The 26,019-nt window shown below is 58.8% G+C and overlaps 2 protein-coding genes across 13 annotated transcripts in view; one reads left to right on the top strand and one right to left on the bottom strand.

The window, feature by feature from the left end:
- The window catches only part of LOC127382262 (phosphofurin acidic cluster sorting protein 2-like), a 75,280-nt gene extending 72,216 nt beyond the window's left edge, over nucleotides 1-3,064 (top strand). For all 4 annotated transcript variants that reach the window (XM_051613633.1, XM_051613636.1, XM_051613634.1 and 1 more), the window contains 7 exons: nucleotides 61-163; nucleotides 910-952; nucleotides 1,055-1,097; nucleotides 1,209-1,350; nucleotides 1,538-1,761; nucleotides 1,965-2,078; nucleotides 2,180-3,064. In XM_051613633.1, coding sequence (XP_051469593.1) covers nucleotides 61-163; nucleotides 910-952; nucleotides 1,055-1,097; nucleotides 1,209-1,350; nucleotides 1,538-1,761; nucleotides 1,965-2,078; nucleotides 2,180-2,295 — 785 coding nt within the window. In that variant the 3' untranslated portion in view covers nucleotides 2,296-3,064. The remainder of the gene's footprint in view (nucleotides 1-60; nucleotides 164-909; nucleotides 953-1,054; nucleotides 1,098-1,208; nucleotides 1,351-1,537; nucleotides 1,762-1,964; nucleotides 2,079-2,179) is intronic.
- Nucleotides 3,065-3,255: 191 nt separating this feature from the next.
- On the bottom strand, nucleotides 3,256-21,523 carry LOC127382260 (cullin-9-like). 9 transcript variants are annotated; one of them, XM_051613624.1, is made up of 33 exons: nucleotides 21,491-21,515; nucleotides 20,783-20,947; nucleotides 20,452-20,593; nucleotides 19,471-19,623; nucleotides 18,194-18,802; nucleotides 17,291-17,445; nucleotides 16,404-16,937; nucleotides 15,015-15,153; nucleotides 13,145-13,335; nucleotides 12,267-12,651; nucleotides 11,881-12,082; nucleotides 11,370-11,577; nucleotides 11,073-11,266; nucleotides 10,728-10,945; nucleotides 10,350-10,584; nucleotides 9,886-9,991; nucleotides 9,417-9,644; nucleotides 9,157-9,247; nucleotides 8,902-9,073; nucleotides 8,585-8,690; nucleotides 8,115-8,210; nucleotides 7,851-8,026; nucleotides 7,490-7,623; nucleotides 7,234-7,410; nucleotides 6,887-7,002; nucleotides 6,224-6,406; nucleotides 5,733-5,890; nucleotides 5,190-5,400; nucleotides 4,930-5,095; nucleotides 4,640-4,785; nucleotides 4,341-4,458; nucleotides 3,724-3,923; nucleotides 3,256-3,642 (listed from the first exon to the last, which is right to left on the bottom strand). In XM_051613624.1, the coding sequence occupies exons 2-33, from the start codon at nucleotides 20,801-20,803 to the stop codon at nucleotides 3,358-3,360; spliced, it is 6,255 nt and encodes a 2,084-aa protein (XP_051469584.1). In that variant the 5' UTR covers nucleotides 20,804-20,947; nucleotides 21,491-21,515; the 3' UTR covers nucleotides 3,256-3,357. The 9 variants fall into 9 exon arrangements, with proteins under 9 accessions (XP_051469584.1, XP_051469589.1, XP_051469586.1 ...); XM_051613629.1 differs by lacking the exon at nucleotides 20,783-20,947 and having other exon boundaries at nucleotides 21,491-21,523; XM_051613626.1 differs by lacking the exon at nucleotides 19,471-19,623.
- Between the last annotated feature and the right edge of the window lie 4,496 nt (nucleotides 21,524-26,019).

Below are 26,019 nucleotides of genomic sequence, written 5' to 3'. Positions count from 1 at the left end.
GGCCAGCAGTGTCCTGAGGCCCAGCTCCTCCAAGGCCCTCACTGCTCTTTGCACCTGCAGACACTGTGGACATAGCAGGCCGTGTCACCCAGTTCATTGCTGGAGCCAGCCTCTCTCACCAGCTCCCCATCTCTGAAGCCATGCTGACGTACAAGCAGAAGAGGTGAGCAAGGCCCCAGGGTGGCTGTCCTGCCTCGTGCTGCTGTGACTGGGACAAGGCTGTGGGAGATGGGGGACTAGTGAGTCAGGCCCTAGGCTCTACTTCGTCAGTGATTGCACAGTGCTGAGTGGAGCTGTGGTTCCGCTTTGAGAAGCCCACAGTGCCATCCCCTGCCACCCCCTGGTGTGCCCAGCCCCTCCAGCAGCTGTGGGCTGTGATGGCCCCACTGGTGGACTGGTGGCCAGGGTTGAGTTGGGCTGGGCGGGGGCCACGAGCTGGCACTGTGCTGCCTGGGGGTTGATGCTCGTGTTCCAGCTGCACTCTCACCTCTCCCTTCTCTTGGTTTCTGGCACCCAAGGAAGAGAAGTCTCTATTTTGATTTTTATATCAGGTATTGGCTTGTGCTTGCTGTGCCGCTGCCTGGCCCCTCCCTTCCCCCCATGTGCGTCCATCCCTCTTGCCGTGCAGAGGAGCCATGACCCCGAAGTGGGGCAGAGCTGCCCTCCCGCATGCAAGCCCTCTCCCAGCACTGGAGGGCCCAGCTCCTTGCCTCCTTGTGTAGTGTGCCCCGTGCTGCCATGTTGGGGACAGGGGGTCCCACGGGAGGGAGGGCAGAGAAGATAGTCCCAGTGGCCATGAGGCAGGATTGGCCCCTGCCAGCGTGTGGGTCCCTTGGGCCACAAGGCTAGCCACATGGCACTTGGTGCTCAGCACACCCAGATCCTGACCAGCTTCTCTCCCTTGCGCAGCCCTGATGAGGACTCCTGCCAGAAGTTTGTACCCTTTGTGGGGGTGAGTGTGTTGAGGGGCCAGTGTTGGGGCGGGTGCGGGGGGAGAGGGGCAGTGCATAGCCCTTCCCATGATGGTGATCATCTAACTAACCCGTCCTTGCAGGTGGTGAAGGTGGGCATAGTGGAGCAGTCCTTCAGCGCCTCCGGTGAGTCCCTGGGAGTCCACACTCCCTGGCTCCCTTGGCTCCCTTCTCCATTTTGGGGAGGCCCTTGTTGGTGCCTCCCTGCATCCCCCAACTCACACTCTTGCTCTGCAGTTGATTCTGATGATGCTACAGTCTGCACTCCCTCCCTGCTGAGCTCAGCACCAGCTGCCAGTGGAACAGCCCCCTATGGCAAGGAGACTGTGAGCACCCCACCACCCTCCCCATCTGTCAGCAGTGGCCTCTCGGGTGCTGGGTAAGGAAGTCCCACTCAGTCTGAGGCAGTGGGTCCTGGGGTGGGAGGGTTTGAGGTGCTCACTGGCCAAGCTCCCACATCCTGGGGTTATTGGGCCAGTGAGATCCCAGGGCAGGCTGTGGCTGGGCAGAGGGAGAGAAGCAAGAACAGCACCTGTGTGCTGCATGGTGCTGCTCATCTTGCCCAGGTCCCTGAGCCCTGGTGTGGAGGTGATGGGCCTGCAGGTGGACTACTGGACAACACAAGGGCTGGACAGAAAGAAGGAGGGTGAGAAGCGAGAGATGGGTATCAAGAACACACTCAAGAGCAACTTCCGCTCACTCCAGGTCAGCCGCATCCCCAGCACAGGGGAGCTGGTGCCCCCTAGCACCATGGCCATGACCGTGGTCACAAAGGAGAAAAACAAGAAAGGTAACCAAGCCCACCTGGGGAGCTTGCTGGCTGTGAGTCCACAGTCCATGGCAAAAAGGGCAGGGGTGGGAGCCCTCAGGAGGGCAGGGCTGAGACCCGGCCCAGCAGTGGCCAGTCAGTGCAGCCAGCCCTTGGGAGGGGGCTTCCACCCAGGGCCAGGTGGGGACTTCCTAATGTTGGTCCTGTCTGTCCTCGGCCCCCAGTGATGTTCCTGAGCAAGAAACCAAAAGAGAAGGACCTGGAGCCCAAAAGCCAAGTCATCGAAGGGATCACACGCCTCATCTGCACAGCCAAGCACCAGAACACCATGCTGCGAGGTGAGGGGAGAGCACAAGCCCCAGCGGGGCTGTCGGTGTCAGACTGAGCAGCACAGGCTGCCTGGGACAGTGCTCCACCTCACTGCACCCTCTCCTCTCAGTCTCCATAGATGGGGTGGAGTGGAACGATGTGAAGTTTTTCCAGCTGGCAGCACAGTGGCCAACGCACGTCAAATACCTCCCTGTGGGCATCTTCGGCTACTCAAAGAGCGTGTGAGATGCGGGGGCAACCCTGGGATGGAGCTGCGGAGGGTCACAGGAAGAGACAGGGAGACAAGAGATGGACATGCTCTGGTCCCCTCTCTTCTGCAGCCCAGTCCCTGCCTGCTCTGCAGAGGGAGATGCCACACCCACACTGCTCCCTGTGGGCCAAGACCCATGAAGGTGAGGCCAGTGAGACCGGGTCCATGCACCCTCAAACACCAGCCAAGGCACCATGCCATCTGCCTCCTATGACCCCCAACAGCAGCCTGGGACAAGGGTTGGCACCAGCCAGCAGGAACCCAGAAATGTCTTTGGCCTCCCACCCCTGTCCCTGGACACAGCTGCCAATCCCTTTCCCCAGCCAGCTGGGGCCCCAGCTGGGCTGGGCCCAGGCAGGTTCCCCAGCACTGGAACCAAAAGAATTGCTCATGGTTGGGGCAGGTGCTGAGCAGGGGCCACCAACTCTATACCATCCCTCACCAGCCCTGCTGCCAGCCTCGTGCTGCTGTGCCTGGCCCTGCCCAGTGGAACTGAGCCCCAGCAGCTTTCCTGGCCTGCTACAGCCCTGCTGTTGAGGCTGGCAGTCTCCAGGCTGCTGGGGGTCACCCTCATCTCCCCATCCCTTCCCAACCAGCCCTGCCCCATGGTGCTGCCAGCTGGAGGTGTGGCATGGGGGCACCTGGTTTGTTTTGTTTTTTTTTTTACAAGATTCTATTTTTTTTAAATTTATTGTACGGTTACTTTTCAGGATTAATTTTAATAAATTAATGCTGGTACCATTATGGCAGGGAGGTGTAAGCATGTCCTTCCATGCCTGAGGGCAGGGGCCAGCAAAGCTGGGAGAGAACAAATGGTGGCAAGGTTGGACCTACCACCACCACTCAAAACAAGCACAGCTGCTTGGGCACAGCAACCAGTGGTATGACGGGAACACACTCCCAGCCCTGTGCCAGCTGAGCTCTCCAACAGAACACAACTTGAGACTCATTTATTTAAAAAAAACCCAAACCTACAGGTACTCAGGAAAGACAGACTGGACCCAGCCTGTGTTCTCCCAGCCCAGATAGGTCCTTATCTACCTGAAAGTGGAAAAAGTCTGTCTTCTTTCAGCAGAGGCTGAGCTTGCTGCTGTCTTGATCTCTACAGTGTGGAAGGCAACCTGGGCCTGGACCTGGGAGGTAGAGGGTTCTGTGGGTTCAGCAGAGATGTATTCCAAGACATGGGGCCTCTCCTCCTGGCGCCGGAGATAGCCCTGCTTCAGCAGGTGCAGGACACAGGACAGCACATCCACACTGTGGCAGCAGAAGCTCAGAAACTGCAGCCCTGGCCCCGACTCACCCTTCTGACAGGCATCAATCACCTACAGCAGCAAAGGAGCCCCACGTTGCAGTGTGCTGCAGCACTCAGGCAGCCCCCCCTCAGCCCTTCAAACCCTCCATACCCTAAACACCAGGTTGTCAATGTGGAGCTGCTTCTCCACCTTGAGGATGCGGGTGATGAGGCAGTAAAGGATGTTCCTCTTCCTTTCCAGGGCACTGACCTCAGCCTTCTCTGCCTGCAGGTACCTCTGCTGGGGCAGCAGCCTCAGGTGGCCAGAGGCACAGGCCAGGGCAGCCTGGTTCAGCCGTAGCACACCTGGAGCTAGTACCCAGCCCAGGGTCAGCCAAGCCCTGAGCTGGGCCTGGAGGAACCCCAGAACACATGTGCCTGTTGGACCCAACCCTGGGCCTCCCATTGCTCTCTTCATAGGTCCATCCCTATCCCCAACACGTGGCTCTGAGCAACAGCCACACACACAACCCCTGGCCTCAGTCCCCAACCCCACCCCCAGACCTGAGACCCAAACACTCCATACACCTCCCCAGGTGCCAGCCCCACACACCACCCTCAGTCCTACACACAGCCTCAGGTCCCAACTTGAACACACTGACCTGCACCCCAAGCACCAACAACCTCTCTCACTCGTCGCTTCCCCTACAAGCTCAGGCACCTCTGCCCTAGCACCCACCTGGGGCTCGGACCAGCACCTCCCCAGGCAAGCCCCAGCCCCACACTCACCTCCCAGCACGCAGCTCTGCACCAGGACACCCTCACCCTGGGTCAGTGGTGTCAGTGCATGGTGCACCAGGTCAGCAGGGAGCCCCGTAGCCTGCAGCAAGGTCTCCACAGCCACCTCCTGCAAGAGGCCATGGGAAGGGAACAGCCAGCCAAGACCCACCAGCCACAGGCCCGGCCAAACAAGGCGGGTCCTGTGCCACAGCCACCGCTAGAGTCCCCACCAGAAGGGAGGACACGGCCCTGCTACGTTCCAGCACGGAACGCTGCCTCCCTCACCCCACCACAGCCCTGGCGCCTACCTCGGCGCTGTTGAAGCACAGCAGGATGTACATCTGCAGCGTGGACACGTGGAGGACGCAGTCTCCAAACTGCAGCTCAGCACGGCCCAGCCACGTCCACTGCAGCCGTGGGGGCTTCCTGCATGCCCAGCCCAGCTGGCTCTGGCCTGCAGAGACAGCATCAGTGCCGGGGCCAGGGCCAGCCCTGCTGGGCACTGCCAGCACACCCGGCACACCCCTCTGCTGAGCTGCTGCTGCAGAGCCTGGCCCCGGCCAGACCCCACACACGCACCCGCTGCAGCCACACTCACTCTGCCTGCAGAAGGTGGCAAATTCGTCCAGGGGGGAGCTCAGGGCCGCTGAGAAAAACCTGCCAGGTTCATCCATGTAGCAGAACGGGGAGATGGGCCAGCAGCGCGGGGACAGGGCCAGCACCTTCACCTCCGGCACATGCGCTGCCGGGGCCGGCCCCGGTGCCTGGACGCGTGGACACAAGGGCACCTCAGGATAGGCCCCAGGATCCCTGTGAGGAATGACGGCCCCAGACCCCCCACCCCAGCAACACACTCACCTCATCCAGGCCCGTGTCCAGCTCGAGCAGCCGCTTGTCCTGCTCCTGCAGCTGGAAGAGGTAAAACTGCTGCTGGAGCTCCTCTGACTCAGCCAAGTTGCTCAGCATCTCCTGGGGGAAGCGGCTGGGGAAGCACAGCCCGATCTGCTCCACGATGGCTCCTTCCAGCCAAGACGGCCCTTGTGCCAGGAGCCGGTCCCCCAGGTAGTGCCTGCCACAGCCACCAGCATCAGGTCAGGGACCGTCCCGAGCCCCTGCCAGGAGACAGAGAGGGCCCCGGCCCTGGCCTCACCCCAAGGCACAAGGGCCTGGCAGCACCTGCCTCCCTCCCCTCCCTGTCGCCAGCAGGGAACGTGCCTCCGCAGACCCGCAGCACCCACGGGCCCTCACAGCCTTTCCCTCCACGTGCAAGAGCCAGGAAAAGCAAGGCAGGAGCACCAGTGCCACACCAGGCCGGGCTCAGACACGGCCTCAGTACCACCTGCATCTCCCCACCACGCCGCACCAGGCCCTCTGGTCCCGTGGAGACACGACACCCCTCACCGGTAGAAGTGCTCGAAGCTGTGGGCGAGCTCCAGGCCACTGAAGATGACGAAGGGCTCCAGGATCTGCTGCAGCTGCCGGGGCAGCTCCGCACTGCCCGCAGCCCCGTGGAGCTCCTGGATCTGCCTGTCAAGGTAGCGGGCAAACTGCTCACTCACCTGCAGAGGGACAGGGCTGGCTTTGGAGGGTGCTCGCCAGGTGCCTGCAGGGCAGACGTTCCTGGGGGGAGCAGCTGGGAAACCCTGGGGCTCTCGGGCAGCGGCCGAGGCTCCGGGGGCCGAGACAGAAGCGCACCCGGGCTGGGGCTGCGCCCTGAGAAGCACCGAGCACCCGCAGCTGGGCACCACCCAGGGCCGCCCCAGGGCAGGGTTCCATGGCTCGGCGGGGGCCAGGACACCACCCACACAGAGCTCACTGGAAGCTCTGGGCCAGGACAACCTCCTGGGCCATTGGGGCCCCACCACTGATGGTCCCACGCTCCCCTGACTCACGTGCAGGCTGGTAAGGAAGGAGAGCTGCAGCAAAGCCCCCGCGAAGCCCTGGCCCAGGGCCAGCAGGAAGGCAGCCTGCTGCCCAAAGAGCTGCTCTGTGGCGCTGCGCAGGCGCTGGTACAGCACGCAGTATCGCTCCACAAGGTCCGGCGCCTGCCCGGCCGTTTCCAGGAACCGCTGCACCTGCAGGACCCAGAACCAGAGGGGTGAGCCCCACACTGGGATGTGCCGGCAGCTCGTGGGAACATCCACAGCTCCAGTCTCGCTCTGCCGAGACCAACTGCCCAGGCCCCAGCCAGGGGCCACCTGGAGGCCCTGGTGCTGCCGCAGGCTCCCAGCAGCTCGCGGCGAGGTGGCAGCGCAGCCTCGAGGGCTGGGCAGGGGCTGCACGGGCAGGACAGAAGCACAGCAGCGGGAAAGGAGCCTGATGCTCTACCTGCTTCCCAGCCTGCAGCACCAGCCTGGCTGCAGGGCCAGGCCCACATCTGAGCCCTGCCAAGGGGGCAAGCATGGCAGGACTGTCCACACATCCCTCCGGGCCTCACAGAGACCAGGTACAACCCCGCACCCTTCCCGTGCTCCCAGGACACTGCCAGGCACCGCCCGCTGGGAGTGGGGTCCAACCACCCTCTCTGGCCCCATGGCCGGCCTTCCAAGCTCTACCTGCTGCTGCACCACACCACGCCAGCACTGCGAGATGCTCCACAGGCTGCTCGACTTCTCCACCACCGCCTTCGCAGCCCTGGCTGGCATCTCCTTGTTCTTCCCCTCCTTCTGGCCTGCCAAGGGACAAGCCCAGGCTCAGTGTGGCTCTACAGGCAGGCCCTGCACACTGACCCCCAGCAGCCTCCCCCTCTCTCTGGGGGCCACTGGGAGAGCACGGCCACCAGCCTTCCCCAGCTCACGAGCCTCCTGTGACACCGTGCCCTCTCCAGAGCTCCCCACGGCCACAGCCTGGCACTCTGGACCACCGCCCTCGCAGCCCCACAGGAGGGCAGCCCCTCGCTCACCAGCTACTCTTGCCTCCTCTGGCTCTGGGCCACCGGGGTCCACGTGCACCAGGAGCTGGGTCAGGCGCCGCACACGGGAACCAAAGGCAGCGCTGTGGCTCGCGGCACGGCAGGGGGGCTCTACGTGCTCCAGATACTCGCTCAGCAGCCAGGCCAGGGGGCTGATGCCACAGGGGTCTGCGAGGCCAAACAGGCTCAGAGTGGGATGCCTCCGTCTGGGGCGCAGCCTGGTTGGGCCTCAGAGGACGAAGGGTACCTGGGCTGGTGATACTCTGCACCAAGGGGTTCACCAGGGCCTCCCAGCAGGTCCTGCCCAATGCCTGGGCCACCTCGGCGTCAGGAAGGAAGCGATCGGCAAAGTCCTGCTCGTGCCGCAGTGCCCGGTTCAGCCTGCATCAGCAACCAGGGAGCACACGGTGCTGCTGGGCACCTGCTGGTGGTGGGGAGGACTCCCCCAGGGGAGCAGAGCGTGGCAGTTGCTCCCGGCCCCTCACCAGGCACAACAGCCCAGGCGGGACACCCAGCTGCTCCTCTCCTGGCCCTTGCAGGCTGCCAGCACCATCCTCCCAGGCCCTGGGACACCAGGGACACAATGCTGCAGCCAGGGAACAACTCACCTGCCAAAGAGCTGCAGCAGTTGGCCATGGTCCTGGCAGATCTCCTGGCACCAGGCATGAGCCCGGGCAGTGCAGGACAGGTACGTCCGCCAGCACAGCTGCTCCTTGAAGATGGGCCAGAAAGTGGGCTTGGGACCCAGCACCTCGATGCCACGCACACGTGTGTCAATGCCTCCCTGTGGGACAGCGTGACCCTCAGCTCCTCAGGCATGGCCCTGACACCCCACACTGCCAGCTCCCTGGCCTGGCCCCCTGCTCCCCTACCTGCTGGCACCGCTTCACCTGGATCTGGATGACAGGCCAGGAGCGGGTCATGTTCTCCAGCAGGATCACTTTGCTGTCAGAGGGCAGGACGGTCACCTACAGGCAGACAGTGAGTCCTCAGCACACCAAGCAGCAAGCTCCAGCCACCCTCCATGCTCTGCTGGCCACCCCCCACTAGTGCTATGGCCTCTGTCCCTCCCAGCAGCTCCTATGCAGCCACAAGGCACCTCCCACCAGGACCCCACATCTGGCTCACAACCCCAGTGCACCAGCCAGCTGCAGACTGGGCTGCAGGGCTGCCCATGCCCAAGCCTCCCCTACAGCCAGGAGGAGGCTCCTGCAGCATGGCTCCTGACATCCCCACCTCCCTGTGGGGCACCTCCCAGGGCACCAGGGTGAGACCTTCTCAGGGCACAGCAAGCACCAGCCCACCACTCCCGTGGGGCCTGTGCAGCCCATGTGAGCCTCACCGTGTTGAGCTCAGTCCTGATGGCGGCAGGGCTGTCTCCCCCCAGCACCACAACACGGGCTGGCATGTAGCTGGAGTCCTCGCTGGCCACCAGCATGCTCATCTCCCTGCAGCACAACAGACACGGTGCTGCCCAGCAGTCCCCACCTCCCTGCCCTGGCCCCTGCCAGCCCCACGCACGGCTGCCCACATCCAACAACCTCCAGGATGAGGACCAGTGGGGCAGGGCTCGTGCAGATTCCCAAAGTCCTCTGCTCCCTGCGCGGCCACCGGCCCTCCTGGCCCCAAGGCCCCCCTGGGCTCCCAGCCCAGCCCCACCTGACCACCACACCATGCTGCATGTGGACAGTGATGAAATGGGAGCCAGTGCTGCCATTTGATTCCCAGTACGTCTTGGGGTTCCTATCTGTGAGCCTGCTGGCCCGGTGGGGGTTGGAGGAGACCTGCACCTTCTCCCAACACTTGTTCTCCTTCACCTCCACGCTGGAGCCTGTGGGGAGAGCACGTGGCTTCCAGCCACCTGGCCAGCACGTGCCAGGCACGGGGCTCCAGCTCCCGCTTCCCTGCACCCACCTTGGCAAAGGTTGCGCAGAAAGACACCAAAGAAGGGGATGCTGATGGGCTGCTGGCTCCGGCGGTGCTCCTCAATCTGCCCCAGGACCAGCTACGGGATGGGCCACGCTCTTACCAGGGGCCCTGGGGCCTCCTCCCCTCGCCCACCACAGGGCTGCGGCAGGCAGGGAGCAGAAGGCTGCTCCTTGGGTGCCAGGGACAGCTGGACGGCCCCAGGACCCAGAGCCCCAGTGCAGCCAGGTCTGCCCAGGCCCACCTACCTGGATGCAGCCAGCCAAGACGCTGGTCATCAGCTTCTTGCAGAGGCTGACATACTTCTCGCAGTCAACCACCAGGTCAAGCAGGGCCGGTGCCAGCAGCGGGGCCGTGCTGTGCTTGTCTAGAGCTTTGGACAGAGCCTCGCGGGTGCCCGCATGGCACATCACCACCGCACAGTCCTTGCTGGCGGTGGCCAGGCGGTGGAGGAAGCCAACGACCTCTTGCACCACCTGCAGAGCAGGCAGCCATGAGCGGCCAGGCCCCAGCAGCCGGGTGCTGCAGTGCTCCAGCCCCTCCACCCCAACACTGCAGCAGGGCCCCAGAGCCTGGCCAGGTGCTGGGCACGCCAGGCCACCACAGGGCCAGGCTGCTGCAGGTGGGGCCCTCGCTTCACCAACGCCAGGCTTGGCTGATGCACAGCACAGCCTGCAGAGCTGCCCCTGCCTGCCAGGAGTCCCGGGGCCTCCTCACCTCCAGGTCGCTGCTGTGGGCAGTCAGAGAGGACAAACAGGGCTCCACAGACTCGTTCCAAGGTAGCACATCCTCCTGGTAACCGTCCAGGAACTTGTTCAGGATCCTGAGTGACACAGGGGGCCCGCTTAGGCTGGGATGCATGGACTGCAGTGCCAGAGGCAGCCCGGTGCTTCCCTGCCTCACCCGGAAGGCCAGCATCCCACAGGGACTGGGAGCCAAGGCTTCCCAGGCACCCTGGACACCCCACCAGCACCCAGGCACGTGCTGCTCTGTCCCCACATGGCCACTTGTCCCCACAGGACACCCCAGTCGGCACCCACGCGTGCGCAGGGGTGCACCTGCCACTGGTGAAGAGGAACAGCCCCACCAGGTCTCACAAACATGCCCCCCCAGCATCACCACCAGCATTCACACAGGTGCTGCAGAGGCCCCAGACCTCCTCCAAACCCCCCCTGGCCCACCTGAGGATGCTGAGGCTCACGGCCTTCTCCGCCCCCAGCAGCTCCAAGCTCTGCAGCAACAGCCTGAAGCACCTCTGGTCCTGCAGCAGCTGGGCCGCCTTGGCAGAGGGGACCCCGGGGCCCTGGCTGCAGAGCTGCCGCTCCAGGGCCACCACCACGTCCTTGGACAAGACGCCGTCCTCCAGGCTGCCCAGAAGCACCCGCACGTCCCTCAGGTCCAGCGGGGCCTCGCTGCCTGCCACGACAAGAACACATGGGCCCTGCCCAGGCACTTGCTTGAGCTGTGCCCGCACAGGGAGCTCTGCCCCGGCTGGCCAGACAGCCCTGCCCGCCGCCCCCGCGGGGCCACGGCAGGGCAGGGGCTGCGGGCGGCGCTACCTGCCGTCTCGGGGCCCAGGGGCAGCCGGTGCTCTGCCAGCCGGTTGGTCACGCCGAGGGCCAGCACGGCCTGAGGGCAGCCCGGGCTCTGCCCGTCCCCCCAGCAGCTCCGCAGCGCGGCGCACAGACCGCAGCTCACCAGCTGCTCTGCCAGGCCGCGGTGGCCGTCGATCAGCACGCTCACCACCAGCAAGCCGTTCCGCACGCCCGAGCCGCCCCTGCAGGGACACAGCCGTGCGGGCGCCTTCCTCCCCAGGCACAAACCTCCCTGCACCACAGCCCGGACGGCCCTCCCCACGCGGAGGGTCCGTCCCGGCCCCGCCGCTGCCCTCGCTCTGCCCCTACCCTGGCACCCTCTGCATGCTGCTAATGGCAGCAGGGATGGCACTCAGCAGGCTGGCCGAGCTCTTGCTGGAGGCAGAGCCGATGCTGGCAAAGATCTCCCGCATCATCTGCGCGTCGACGCGGCTCAGGAGCGGGGGCTTCCCACCGGCACCCCCTGGCTTGCCGGCCACGGCTCCCAACAGCACCTTCAGGGCCTGCAACAGCAGGAGCAGCCGGGAGGGCAGCGCCCATCCCTGCCTCGCCTGGGCCGGCCGGCACCCCGGCCCACCCCCTGCAGCCTCCCCCTGCCCCACTCACCACCAGGCCAGCCTGCTGCACCAGGGCGGAGGAGCCGTGCTGCCGCATGCCGGCCAGCACAGCCCGCACGCCGCCCTCCGTGGCAAACAGCACGCGCCAGTCGTACTTGGCCATGAGCAGGGCCAGCAGCCGCAGCACCAGCACCACCAGGGCCTTCTCTGCCACCTCAGTGCTCAGCAGCTCCACTGTCACCTTCACCAGCTTCTCCCTGCGTGGGAAACACCTCAGGAGGAGCCTCCTGGCGCTGCTGCTGCCACGCCAGCACCCCAGGCCTTGCCAGGCCCTGTCTCCCTGCCCACACGGCTCTACCCCGCCTGGGTCAGCCCCAGGAACGAGACTGCCCGGGACAAGGGGACACAACATCCACCCTCTTCTTGACAAGCACGCAAGGACGTACACACTTCACACTTCCACTGCCGCCTCCTGCACTCCCACCCCCGGTACTGTCCCCCGCCCTGCCCACATGGCCCTCCCCAGGCAGCAGGGGAGGTGCACGCCGTCCCAGGCTCACCTGGCACTCCAGGAACCCAGCCTGCCCTGGGCTTTGTTGACTTGCTGCTCGAGCTCAGGCTCCTCCTCCAGGATCCTCACGATCTGCCTGAGCCCAGCTAACTGCAGCCCCACCTCTGAGGTGCTGCTCTGGATCGTGTCCGCTATGGCTGCGATCCTGGCCAGCGAGCCCCTCTCTCTCACCCCCTCGGAGCTGCCCAACACTGGTGGGAGGGAGGCAGGGGCACAGGCGTCAAAGGCAGCAGCAACACCCACAGCAGCTCCCAGGGAGCCACACACCCCCAGACCCAGCACCCACAGCCCTCCCGATGCCTCCCATGCCCTGCCCACGGCCTCCCTCAGTCGAGGCAGCGGCCCCGTGTTTCCCAGCACGTAGCAGGCACCTACCCTTGATCTGCTCCTCCGTCACCTCTGGGAACAACAGCCCTTCCCTCTCAAGGAGCTCACTGAACAGCTGGGAATCTGACTTGGCTGCCCCACTGGGGGCTCCGGGTGGCACTGTGCTTGCCGAGAGCTCTTCCTTGGCTGACTTGGCTGCTGTGGCTGCAGGGCCAGTGCTCCTGCAGCTGGCACCCTCCGAGGGCACCGCAGCGCTCCCCCCGCCATCCCGCGCCGCCCCCCTCCCGAGGAGGTATTTGGTGTAGATCTGGGAGCCACGCAGGTCACGCTGAGCGCTGCCCTGACACCGCCTCTCCAACACCTGCAGCACTTTCTGGGCCCGCTCCACGGGCACTGACAGCTGGATCAGGGCTTCTTCATCCACCTCCGACGGCTGCACAGATGGGGTCAAGCCAAGCCTCACCGACTCGCCACGGCCCTCACGCCCCTTGTGGCAGCCAGTGACAGCAAGGGCGGAAAGGCTGCCCCGCCAGAGGCCCCCAGGGCCACCCCCCAGTGCCACCCTCCTCCGCCTGTCCCCAGCCCAACTACCCCCAGCCCAGGCTTTCCACCTGCCCTCACCACACAGCCACAACTGGCAGAACCGCCCCACGGACCTGCCTCGCCGACCCAACCCGCGCTGGACACAGCCTCTCTTCCAGGGCCACGGGGTCTGTGCTTCCCCTCCTTTCTCCTCACCTCCTTGCTGGGCCCAGCTCCCCACGCTTCCAACATCCCCCCACGCTCCCGTCTCAGACCCATTTCTGCACCGTTCAGGCTGTCCCTGCACAGTTCACACTCGCCATCTTCTCCTCGCCCGAGGCCCTCCCCTAACTTCTCCCTCGCTCCCTCCCTCCCGTTTCGCCGCTGCAGGCTCTGGCCCGTACCTGCTCTCCCTGGTCCTGTTGGATGAGACAGGTGATCTCTTTCTGCTCCCGCGCTTCCAGCTTCTGCACAAAGAAGAGCAGCTCCCACCACTCGGCACGACTCAGGGCCTCTGCAGCCTCGGGGGGCTGCTCCCCCAGGTAAGGCAGGGAGTACAGCCCGCCAAAGGGCTTGCGGAAAAGCGGCTGAGCAACTGTAGGACAGCAGAGCAAGGGAAGTCACTGTCGGCTCTGCCAGTTCCCCCGTCCTCTGCTCTACAGCCCACACTCCCCAGGGAAAGAGCTCGCGCGCGCTGCCTGGGCAGGGAAGATCCCCACTCTCCCACAGGCTGCTGTGGAAAAGGGAGATGACAGGAGGGCAGTGAGAGAGGGGGAACACGCTGGCAGGAGACCCCACAAGCTGTAGAGATGGGATTACCACCTTCACTTGCACCTCTGGGCGGTAGAACAGAGAAAGCACACACTCAGAACGGGCACCTCTTGCTCACTGCTCCCCCAGCCCGTTCCCACAGTGTCTGGACCGGCCAGGGAACGCACTGGGACACCCAGCAGCACCAGCAGCAGAATCCACAGCGCCAGCGTGCAGCTGCACGAGGGGAAACAGCGGGGGCCCAAGACGCTACGGGGAGGAGTCAAGGGATAGGAAGCTACCAGGAGCTTCTCCCTTTTCCAAACGCCTCCTGCTGGCTAGCAGGACAGACACTCGCGGGCAAAAGTAAAACCAGACTCCAGAGTCCTCACGCTCCTTTTAGCTGATGCATCCAAAAGGGAGGGAGATAAAATCCATTATGTAGGTTAGATATTCCCTACCTAATCTAGAAGGAAGAGCTGGATCAACGCTTGCTGATATCTGCTAAGCAACAACTGGCAGCACTCTCTGCAAATGCACCCTGGGAGACCAGTCACCACCTCAAGACTTCCCAGAAAAGGGCCAAAATCACCCCGAGGGGCCCAAGCGCGCTACCAGCAACTCCACACACGGTGAATGCCAACAGCCAGTCACCAGGAGCTGACTGCTCCAACTGGCAAGATCCAAAGCAAAAAGCATCTACCTTTTTCATTCAGCTCCTATGTGGGATATGACGGCTGGAAAGAGTTTTACGCTGCAGTGAAACAGAGCCCACACTTCCACCAAAATGAGAGAGACAGAGAAACAAGGCAAAGTCCAACCACGTGTGTTTTCACTCAGCCACTTCAACCCGACACGCAGTTAAGTCTTTAGCTACAAGAGGCAGAAGCCATTAAAGAAGCCACCTTTTCAACCGCCCAGAAAGCTGTTTTTGAAGTGGAGAATTAGCTGCTGATCTGATGTACATTCTGTGTCTTGCAGCAGTTACATCCTCATCACTCTACCCAAAAGATGTCCTGCGAGATCATGGGTGTGGTAAGAGTTAATCTAGCAGGTCTCCCTGGCCAGAGGCATGTCAGACACCAAACAAGAAAGGGATTTCTGTCTGGATTTCCCCTTCTACCTTCTCCCAGTATGAGGGCAATGCTGAAGGACTCCAGGAGATTCTGCAGATGTCCTCTGAAAAGAGTGCATTTCATGCTCACCTTGCCCCAAACTGAGCAGTATGAAATGACACAAATTGTTGGCATGTTGTTTGTTCCTTATCTTGTCTAAGGGGATTGGAGGATGCCTCAATCAGCTTCATCTCAGAGAGATTCTGTGTTCTTATTTTGGCAGTTTGGTCAGTTGATTCAAACACACATTTTTCACAGCCACAGTTTAAGTCAAACGTTATGCTTTTTATATTATGACTTTCACTGTAACATGACAGAAGTCTAGGATTCAAAAATACTCCATACAACCAAAAGCCAAGTAAGTACTTAACCCGTTCTACATGGCCATACATGCAGCACATAATCTCACCTGTGTCTACATTAAGGCTCTTTATCAGACTATACTCTTTTTTCTGAGCAGCAGGATCTTCCCCCTGGTCTCCAAAGCCAATAATCTCCAACATGTGCCAACGTATCCAGTCGGTCCGACCTGCTGACTGCCATAAAACCTGTGGGTGAAACAGATCGAGAGGATCAGATTTGCTCATTCACTCAGTCCTCACACTGCATTAGTCCTCCCACTTCCCAAGTGCACGGAGACAGCAAGCACTCTTCAAGCAGGAGACCACCTAATTCATATTTCAATATGAAAGATTTCAATACACACTCTGCCTAATTTTGAAGTCTACCAGCTTTAGTCACTTGCTCCCCTGGTCAATTGCAAACTTCAGTAGAGCACAGGGCATCCAATGGTAAATTATCAAACCAGAGAAGAACGTGATTAAGTAGAAGAACTGTGGGCAAGAAATCTGCTCAACAGAACCCAAGAACTTATGAGTAGGAAGGGGAAAGAATGAAACCAGAAGAAAGTGCAAATAAGGTGGGCAAGCCAGATTTGCCCAGCACATGCAGGTTAATGCCCACCACCAAACAAGCAGAGAAGGCTGGAAGCATTGTCTTGCACGTGCCCACTTCAGAGCACTTTAAGCTGCTGGTTTAAGTTACATCTGCAAGTGCTCCAGAACCAGAAGGCAGTTAAGGAGTCAGGACCAGAGCAAAGTGAAGTCAGTCCCCAGTGACTGGAAAAAGGGACACACTGCACCCATCTTAAAAGGGGCAGAAAGGAGGGCCCTGGGAACTACCACCCTGTCAGTCTCTCTGCGCCTGGAAAGAGTCCTCCCCCTCCTCAAATGCTGAGGCCTTTTCCTTCATCTTGAGCACAAACTTAGCAACTCAGCTGCAAATGCGCAGCTCTAACTGCCCTCTTGAACACAAACTCTCTTTTAAGGTCTGCTCACCCAAAGGGCACCTTTAAAGGGAAACAGATCCCAGCACACACTCTCAGATCAAAAGAGACAGCCACGTAGGCTGTGTCCAACGCAGTGCCAACAACAGGATGCCACAAGTTGTCCCTCACAGACCAAGGCTTCAAACACCTTTTGCTGTGCTTGTCGTTTGTGCCATCCAGCCTGTTCCCAAGGCCAAACCAGAGCTTGGGACTGTTCCTGGGAAGCAGGATATAGCCTCCTGGACTAGAGGCTAAGCAAGCCTAGCAGGACAGCCCCTACTAAACCAGACTGGCTTTCCTTAGGACCCACACTTCCAGCTCTGAAAGGTGACTTCTTTGCTAGGACAGACGCAGACAGTGTCCTGACTATGAAAAGCCTATTGTCCAACTTCCTGCGCACAAAGACATGGTCAGGAAACCACCAGTCACCCCTGTCCCTCCCTTCTGCCCTCCCAGCCACTGGTGACCTACCTGCACTGTGTACCTGCTACCAGTGCTCTGCAGAACCTCGCCTTCCTCCCCAGCTCTAACATCACCATAGTCCTCCAGCAAGCACACCCTCATGCCGCACACCAGGGTCGCCTGCAGGTACTCCACGTAGCCACTGCAGTCGGCGAAGTCTGAGCGGGTCAGGAAGGCACGACCCTGCTTTTTGGGAGGACCACGACTGGAAGGGAGCGCAGGCACCGCGGCAGCAGGGAAGGGCGGGGGCTTGGGCTGGAAGATGGAGCGGCTGGGGCGAGGCTGCAGCTCCTGCTGGGGCAGCAGCTCTGGCTTCTGGCTGTGGTCCCAGCCCATCACATGCACCAGCTCCAAGATGAGGTTTGCCAGAGCCATGCTGAACTCAAACTCCTGCTTCACACAGCTCCTCTCCCCAGCGCCGAGGCTCGGCACAGCGCGGTCCTGCTGCTCCCCTCCCTGCTCCGCGCCACTGCCGAGCTTCTCCAGGAGGGAAGTGACGCACAGGTAGTGCTTCACCAGGACAAACAGCAGCTTCCCGGGGACCTGCAACAAGCACGGCTGTCAGGCTCTAGCCTGCAGAGCACCTCCAGCCCCCACCTCTCTCCAAGCCACCAGTTCATCTGCAGGCAGGCTCCCGTGGTAGCTCCGGACCAGCAGGCAGTAGCAGAGACCTCTCAGCCCACCCTTGTCTCCCTGCTCACAGACAAGGCTCTCCACACGCCTCTCCACCTCCCCAGCCTCCAGCCAGGCCCAGATCCTGTGCCAACTCTCCCGATTCCCAGTCCCGCTCAGCTGCCCGCTGCCAATTACCCTCCTGCGCCCATCAAGGACACCATCTCTGGCCCCCCACTCTCACCCCTCCTGACCCCTAAAGCCCAGGCAGGGCCTGTTGCTACCTGGGGAAGGTGAATCCCCTCAAAGGACATGCAGTGCTCTTCAGAGGACATGGTCTCAGCAAAAAGCTCCAGCAAGGTGTAGCGACTCTCAAAGTCCATGTGCTCCTCAATGCCATCCTGCTGGCTCAGGGACAGCAGGACATAGGCTCTGCTCCCTGCAACAACAGAAACCTCATCAAGATAATCCTCACCCCCACACCCACCTTCCCTCCCTGGCAAGGAACAGCTTTGCTGCTCTGTGTCACCCAGGACCACAGTCTGTCCTTCAATCTGTATTGGCAACGTTTTGCTCCAACTGCATTTTTCCACCCCTAAAGCTGAAAGTTTCCCCCAAAGCAGCAACTCCAACAACTGAACAGGATTCCAGGGAAGAAAAAAACTAAGTTTTAACCTGAATCAGCGCCCCCCTCCACCCCACTGGACAGCCATTTGAAATCTGGGACAGGGAACGCCAGATCTCCTGTGGGACACAGCACCACTAGCAACCTTCCAAGTGCTCCTAAGCCTCATCAGACACTTCTGAGCCCTGGCAGCTCCCGTCAAATGAGAGGACTGGGTGAGGACCAGGCCTCTACACTCCAGGGCCTGAGGAAAGGCTCCTTGCCAAGAACAGCCCAGAGCCTTTCCATCTGACAGCATCCAGAAACACCTCAACACTCTTGCCACGTCTCTTGGCACAAGTCCTCCAAACAGTTTATCAGATCCCAGCTCAGGAACCTGTCAGGGGACAGACCTCCCAAGTCACCCAGACAACTACGACCAAGGAGCCACCTGGCAGCTCAAGCCTGACTCTTCTTCCCCTTTTGCCAGCAAGCCCTGACACGCACGGCTCCCCAGGCACCCCACAGGACCGCCAGGCCTCAGCGGCACCTCCTCAGGGGCACCAGCAGCAGCAGCACCCACCTGCGTCGTGCGAAGCCAAGGCCCTCAGCATCTTGCCAGCGCTGTGGTGGATTTGCTTCTCCCGGTGGCACAGCATCTTCATCAGCAGCAGGAGGGCCCCCGTCTCCCGGAAGGCACCCGCCAGCGCGCCGATGCCGGCATAGGCGCTCAGCACGTGGATGGTGCTGAGGACGGAGGAGTCGGGGGCCCCGCGCTCAGCCAGCTGCCGGCCGGCCCGCTGCACCAGGCTCCTGACATCAGCCTTCAGCTCCAGCAGCGAGGCTGCATCCAGCGGGACCTCTGCAGCACACGGGCCGCCTGCCTGCTGCTCTGCCTCCCGCTGCCCTGCCAGCTTCCTCCTGCCCAGCAGCGCCGGGCAGCTGGCACAGACCTCTTCTGCAGACATCCACATCAAGACGCTCTCCGGCCTCGCCGTGGCAGAGCGGGCGCTGCTGCCTCCCGCGGCTCGCTCCTCCAGGCTGACCACACGCCACCGGACCAGGTACTCGGGCTGCCCGCCACGGCCTGGCCGCTGCCGGAGCAGCTCCTCCGGGCAGGCCTGCAGCTTGGGTCCCAGGGGCACCAGCAGGCTGCCATCATGCCCCTCCTTCACCATGACAGGAAACGTGCCTGCAGAGGAAATTTTTTATTTCTGAGCTGCATGCCAGGGAAAGCGTGAGCAAGCACTTGAGTTGCTTTACAGTAGATGTGGCTGAAGCACTTGATCCCAAGATCCTGCATTCAGGCTAAAGCTCTGAAGAAAACCCCATTTTCAGAAGCTCACAACCTCCCTCCAAGAAAATGAGGCAGTGTTTCCTATACAAACCCTGGTCCCAGTATTCCTGACATACACAGAAAGAGCTTCTCCTGAAAATACCCAAGGACAAAGGGGCCCTTTCAGATCCTCTCATAAGACAGCAAATGACCACAGAAGACCTGGGTCCTGTTCTCATCTCTGCCGCTACTAACATAACCCTGTGCAAATTTCTGGTTTTGCATTTCTGTCTTCCCTCTTGTTATTTAGCATTTATTTCTGTTTAGATTGCAAGTTTCCTAGAGCTCAAGACTTCAGGCAGACACTCTCTCTCACTGTGGAGCTGGACCAAACTTGAGTCAACTGGCCCTGAAGAAAATAACCTGCAATTTCTCAGATCAAGTTAATATGTATCTGTGCCAGTTTTGGCTGGGATGGAGTTAGGTCTCTTCATAGTAGCTGGCATGGGGCTGTGTTTTGGATTTGTCCTGAAAACTGTGTTGATTATACAAGGATGTTTTCATTATTGCTGAGCAGTGCTTACACAGAGTCAAGGCCTTTTCTACTTCTGACACCATCCCACCAGTAAGCAGGTCTGGGCACACAAGAAGTTGGGCAGGGACAGAGCTGGGACAGTTGACCACGACTGACCAAAGGGATATGCCACACCATCTGATGTCATGCTTAGCATATAAAGCTGGGGGAAGAAGAAGGATGTTTGGAGTGATGGTCTTCATCCTCCCAAGTAAACATAACGGGTTATGGTACCCTGTTCTCATGGAGGTGGCTGAACATCTGCCTGCTGATGGGAAGTTGTGAATGTATTCCTTTTGCTTTGCTTGCATCCACAGCTTTTGCTTTACCTGTTACACCACCTTTATCTCAACCCATGAGTTTTCTCCCTTTTACCCTTCTGGTTCCCTCCCCCTTTCCACCAGAGTGTGAGCAAGCAACTGTCTGGTGCTTTGGCTTCCAGCTGGGGTTAAACCATGACAACATCAAACCTGGTCACTATCTAAAAGCCGCTCAGCATTTCCTCCTTGGCCTCTTCTCAAATATTCTTTGACTTTAAAATGTTCAGTCATTAGGTAAACAACACAACTGAAAGATTGCTACTATCCACTGCCTGATTGTTCTGCATATCTTAGGACTACAAAGAAGCCATGAACACTTCTCTGTTTACATCTGTGTAAAATGGAGCATGAAATAAGTTGCTGTCTAAGACTGAGGGCCACCAACCAGCTGGCCAACTGTAAACAATACCACACACAATGGACTGACTTCTAAAATGCACTACTACAAAGGATGCCAGATCAGAGTCTGATAAGAAGGACTCTGAGGAGCTCAGGCAGGTGGTAGTGGAAACACACAACCAAGCCCTCTTATTGTTACTTACACATAGTTGCAAGTGCAGCACTGAAGCAACTTGCTGTTCAACTTATGGTAACACCAGTCATTCTTTAAAAAAAGGAGTTAATATACATAGGAAATAATCAACCCATGTAGAAACAAAGAAGATACTGACCGTGAAAGTTGATGACAGGCACATTAAAGATGGTTCCCAGGTGCAGAGAGAAGCCTGAACTCCCAAGGAACTCAAGCCTACCGTCCTCTGTGCCTTCCTTGGAGTTTGCAACAACGCAGCTGGGAATCTTCTTGCAATCTCTCTGTAATAAAAGGACCAAGTTATTCTGCTGTGCTTTGAAAGGGTGTTTAGATGCTGCACCATAATTTCTTTCCCTAACTGTGCTTGTACAGTGCACAAAAAACCCCTAACCCCAAGAAGTTCACACAAAATTAAAATAACAAAAAACCCACAAGTATCTGTGAAACACTATTTCGTTTTATAACTTCACCTCGTCCTCACAGCATGGCATTTAGCAGGCAAAAACTCTTCAGAGCAGAGGCAGAAGGGATCCAAAAGGATTTGTGGCTAGGCAGGGGGAAGAGTTTGGAGGAAGCAGCTGCAACACGTATGAATGAGGCACGCGGGAGCCTGTGACAACCCGCGGGGAAACCGTCTGTGAAACGCATACACTGCAGTGAGCTTCAGCGCTGTGCCAAACGAATATGCCAGCCAGGATGCCAAGCACCCGACTCAAGAGGGGCAGCCCGGCCCGGCCCGGCCCAGCCCGCGCACCGGCAGCACCGCACCCACCACAGCGCGGGAGTGCGAGGGCCCTGCCTGCACTTGAAGAGCCCCAGAACCACCTGCCTCCGCAATGGCCGCTGCGGCTCCGACGGGCTGTCTTCCGGGCCGCTCCCGACACCCCGGCAAGCTCCGCTCCGCCTCCCGGTCCCTTCACCCCCCGCCTCTCCCCGTTCGCCGCGGCCGAGCCCCGCGGTGGCAGCGCCGCGCAGGCAGCTCATCCCCCCAGGCTCTGCCCCGCACACCGGGCCGCGACCGCAGCCCCTCGGCAGCCCCCGGCCCCGCCAGGCGCCGCCTCCCTTCCCCTCCCGCACCGCTAACAGCGCACACCAGCCCTGGCGGCCCCGGCCCCGCCTCCCCGGCCCCGCTGCGGGCACCGGCACCCGCACCGCACCCGCACCGCTCCCGCACCCACCGGCACCGCCGCACGGCCGGGCCTGCAGACCACGCCCACTACGGGGCGCGGCGAGGGCCATGAGAGGGCGGGCGAAGCCGTCGCGGAGTCCCGCCCGCGCCCAGCGGAGCGCGGGAGCGTTGCGTGGCGCTGCGGGCTCCTCGCTCGCTCGCTCGGCCTCCGCGGGCTCCGCCTTTGGAGGGACACGGGCCCCAGGGCTGCGCGGGGAGGCACGGCTGCCGCCGCGTGTCACCGGGTGCTGTGCCTCCCTGCTGGCTGGGAGTGCAGGGTGGAAACGTGTGAACTAAACGTCTCCTGGTTCTCCTGGGTAATACCAGAAACGAGAAAAAAAAAAAAAAAGGCTCAGGTTGGGAGATCAACTGCACCTGCTAGAGCTGAAGGTGCTTGCGTTAACGCTGTGCGAGGTGTGTGGTTCCTGCACTGCACGAAGGGAGGCTGCAGGGCACGGGGAGGGACGGCTAAAGGCCTGTCGTGTCAGCACTAACGTTATTGCAGCCTCGGTGTTGCCCAGAAATGATAGAATCGTAGAATCATGAAGGTCGGAAGGGACCTTAAAGATCACCAAGTTCCAACCCCCCTGCCATGAGCAGGAAACCCTACCACTAGATCAGGTAGCACAAAACCTTGTCCAACCTGGCCTTAAAAACCTCCAGGGATGAGGCATCAACAACCTCCCTGGGAAACCCATTCCAGTTCCTCACCACCCTTATAGCGAAGAATTTCTTCCTAATATCTAACCTAAATCTCCCCTCTCTCAGTTTAAAATCATTATCCCTTGTCCTATCACTATCTTCTCTGATTAAAAGCCCCTCCCCAGCTTCCTGTAAGCCCCTTTCAAGTACTGGAAGGTCGCTGTAAGGTCTCCCCAGAGCCTTCTCTTCTCCAGGCTGAACAGCCCCAATTTGCAGCCTGTCTCCATAGCGGAGGTGCTCCAGCCCTTTGATCATCTTGGTGGCCCTCTCTGGACCCTCTCCAACAGCTCCGTGTCTTTCTTGTGCTGAGGGCCCCAGAGCTGTACACAGCACTCCAGGTGGGGTCTCGCCAGAGCAGAGTAGAGGGGCAGAATCCCCTCCCTGGCCCTGTTGGCCACACTTCTTTTGATGCAGCCCAGGATTCAGTTGCTCTCTGGGCTCCAGCACACACTGGCAGCTCATGTCCAGCTTCTCATCAACTACCACCTCCAAGACCTTCTCCTCAGGGCTGCTCTCCAGCCAATCTCTCCCCAGCCTGTATTTGTGCCTGGGGTTGTGCAGACCAAGGTGCAGGACCCTGCACTTGGCCTTGTTGAACTTCATGAGGTTGGCACTGGCCCACCTCTCCAGCCTGTCAGGGTCCCTCTGGATGGCTTCCCTTCCCTCTAGGGTGTCAACCACACCACACAGCTTGGTATCATCACCAAACTTACTGAGAATACACTCAGTCCCAATGTCCATGTCTCCAATAAAGATATTGAACAGCACTGGTCCCAATACTGACCCCTGAGGGACACCACTTGTCACTGATCTCCACTTGGACACTGAATCATTGACTACAACTCTCTGGGTGTGGCCATCCAGCTAATCACTGATCCACCAAGTGGTCCATCTGTCAAATCCATGTCCTGTTAGTTTGGAAACCAGGATGCCATGTGGGACAGTGTCAAACGCCTTGCAGAAATCCAAGTAGATGATGCCAGCTGCTCTGCCATGATCCACCATCTCTGTAGCCTTGTCATAGAAGGTGACCCCATTGGTCAGGCATAATTTGCTCTCAGTGAAGCCATGCTGGCTGTCACCAATCACCTGCTTACTTTCCATGTGCCTTAGCAGACTTTCTAGGAGGATCTGCTCCATGACCTTGCCAGGCACAGAGGTGAGACTGACCAGCTGGTAGTTCTGCAGGTTTTCCTTTTTCCCCTTTATAAAAATAGGGGCCATGTTCCCTTTTTTCCAATCAGCAGGAACCTCACCAGACTGCCATGACTCTCAAATCTGATGGACACAGGCTTAGCAACTGCATCTGCCAGCTCCCTCAGGACCTGTGGGTGGACCCCATCAGGTCCCATAGACTTGTACACCTTCAGGTTCTTTAGATGGTCACCAACCTGCTCTTCTCCTACAGTGGGGGTTGCTTTGTTCTCCCAGTCCCTGCTTTCACCTGCTGTGGCCTTTGTGAGGAGGCTGGAGCACTTGGCAGAGAAGAGTGAAGCAAAGAAGACATTGAGAACCTCAGCCTTCCCAGTATCCTGTATAGCTAGGTCTCCTGTTTCCTTCAGAAGGGGGCCTACATTTTCCTTGGTTGTCCTTTTTTCCCCAACATACCTACAGAAGCTTTTCTTAGTCTTCTTTGCATCCCTGGCAAGATTTAATTCCATCTGGGATTTGGCTCTCCTAACCTGATCCCTAGTTGCTGGGACACCCTCTCTGTAATCCCTCCAGGGTACCTGTCTTTGCTTCCACGCCCTGTGTCCTTCCTTCTTAAGTCTGAGCTTTTCTAGGAGCTGCTTGCTCATCCACACTGGAGTTTCTACCTGACTTTCTCTTAGTTGGGATGCATTGCTCTTGGGCCTGGAGAAGGTGATCCTTAAATATCAGCCAGCTTTCCTGGGCCCCTCTTCCCTCCAGGATGTTATCCCATGACACTCTCTCAAGTGTCTTGGAAGTCCTGAGTGCCAACTGCAGTGTGGCAACTTCGTTAGGCCTAGGGTAGTTTCATCCCTGCACCCAACCCTCCCTCCACCTTCTCTGGCTTACTGCAGGGAGAACTGCACTCCCTCCCCACAGGTTTTATGTTGCAGGACTACCCCACTCCCAGTGTTTCTAGAGAGGCAACTAAAGCCAGTTGCGCACAAGTTTGGCCTGTTTCCAGTTCCTTTCCTGCGTTGATGTTATACTGATCTGTAACATGCATGCCATAAAATCAAAACTTTTATCCTTTTCCCGTATTTCCCTTCCTTGATGGGCCTCCCAGCAGTTAGCTACCACCCCGTAGGTATAGATTTCTATTGTTCTGTTAATATTTGTTTTAAATTATTCAATAAATAAATACATCCACATTAAAACATGTGATCCTGAAGCAACTTGATGTGCCTACCTCAATTCTACCCTCGGTACTAATGCAACTAATTAGACAATTTCCATGTTTTACAACAGCTGGCAGCAATTAATACAAACGAAATAACTGTAATTAACCACAGGCTAGATCAGTCAGTGCTGTGATGGATAAACCAGTGCAGTGCTGCATCAGTCTGCGGGGACCACCCTCTAAAGCTGTGGAACCAACAGCGGACTAAATCTGTTTTCCAAGTCAGCCTCTTGATTTCTCCATTAGTCCATGGAGCCTCTGTTGTTGCTATTGATGCTCTCCTTCCAGGATTTCACAGATGCTCTTGAAGTCTCTGTGTTTTCCATTAACATGCCATTTTCCTTCCCCACAAATTCCCAATGCATTGTTAAAATTCACAGTATTAAACAGGTGTTTAGTTATATTATGCTTTGCCTGAACAAGTCCCTTCAACTTCTGGAGTGATAAATGAAATTTATTTGCACTAATGAAGGGGAAGATAACTTCCTAAATGCCACACAACTACATAAAAGTTGACACCACACTCACAGGCATTGCTGTTTGCCTCTGTTCTTGGCAGCTATTATTTCGTGCATGTACTGCACCTGCAACAATGTCACAAACACAAGGTGGTGATAGTGCTCTGCAGTGGGAAATGCAGCTGGACTGGTAACACCATCTGGCAACATCCCATAGCCAGAACTGTCACCGACAATAACTGGCAGTGGCTGGATAGGACACAGGCATCTTGTTTCTGATGTTGAAAGCTTTTCCGTGGTGTTCATATGCCCTGTTAATGTCTTGGCTCTGATGGTCTTGATGCCATGCTTAGCCAGTCATTTATCCTAAAAATAATTATTATGTCTGTGGTATCTTGCTCCATGTTAGGAGTTTTATTTGTCATACGCAGAACCTTGTGCACAAGTAACATGGGGTCATTTGTGCTGATATGGGCTTCGTGGTGCTGAGCCACAAGACATATTTTTGGAGGCATGGTGAACATTGGGCTGGCTGTAGTGTAGTCCAGAAGTATGAAGCACCTTCTCTCATGATGGCAAAAGAGCCACTTCACCTTCATTTTGCTCCTATGCACTTTCTGTATGATCTTCTCTCCTATTACACTATGATACGTGTTCTCCAGATTGGACTATGAGGGCTAGTGCAGTCCCACCGCTGCACAGACTTTAATCAGTCTAAGCTTTCCTTACATTATACTGGTATCTACTCCAGGTTAGTATTTGTATTTTTAGCAGGCATACTGTTGACCAAGCAGTGCTGATGACTGTGACAAGCCCTTCTCCATTTGGTTTCTTTCCCACCTCCAGGCATTTTACTGAGCTACCACGTGCCCTTCCTTGACCTGGCCTCTAGGGACCTACAGGCATCCACTTTTGACTTGACTAAGTAATGCCTCTCCAGTTTGGACTTTGAATATTGCTGTATCTTCTTCATCGCAGTTTTCTGCAGGGAAGTTAACAGTCTTGGAG

Source organism: Apus apus, chromosome 3, assembly GCF_020740795.1.
Source record: "Apus apus isolate bApuApu2 chromosome 3, bApuApu2.pri.cur, whole genome shotgun sequence".
Classification (NCBI taxonomy): domain Eukaryota; kingdom Metazoa; phylum Chordata; class Aves; order Apodiformes; family Apodidae; genus Apus; species Apus apus.
This window is presented reverse-complemented; position numbering and strand designations above follow the sequence as displayed.

What these genes read in the sequence shown, in the direction of transcription:
- LOC127382260 (XM_051613624.1), bottom strand. Translation starts at nt 20,803, where the DNA reads ATGCCATGCTGTGAGGACGAG. An exon ending in AGGTGAAGCGGTGCCAGCAG is followed by an intron (nt 8,027 to 8,114) that starts GTAGGGGAGCAG and finishes GCTGTCCCACAG; the next exon opens with GGAGGCATTGACACACGTGT. An exon ending in GCAGAGTATCACCAGCCCAG is followed by an intron (nt 7,411 to 7,489) that starts GTACCCTTCGTC and finishes TTGGCCTCGCAG; the next exon opens with ACCCCTGTGGCATCAGCCCC.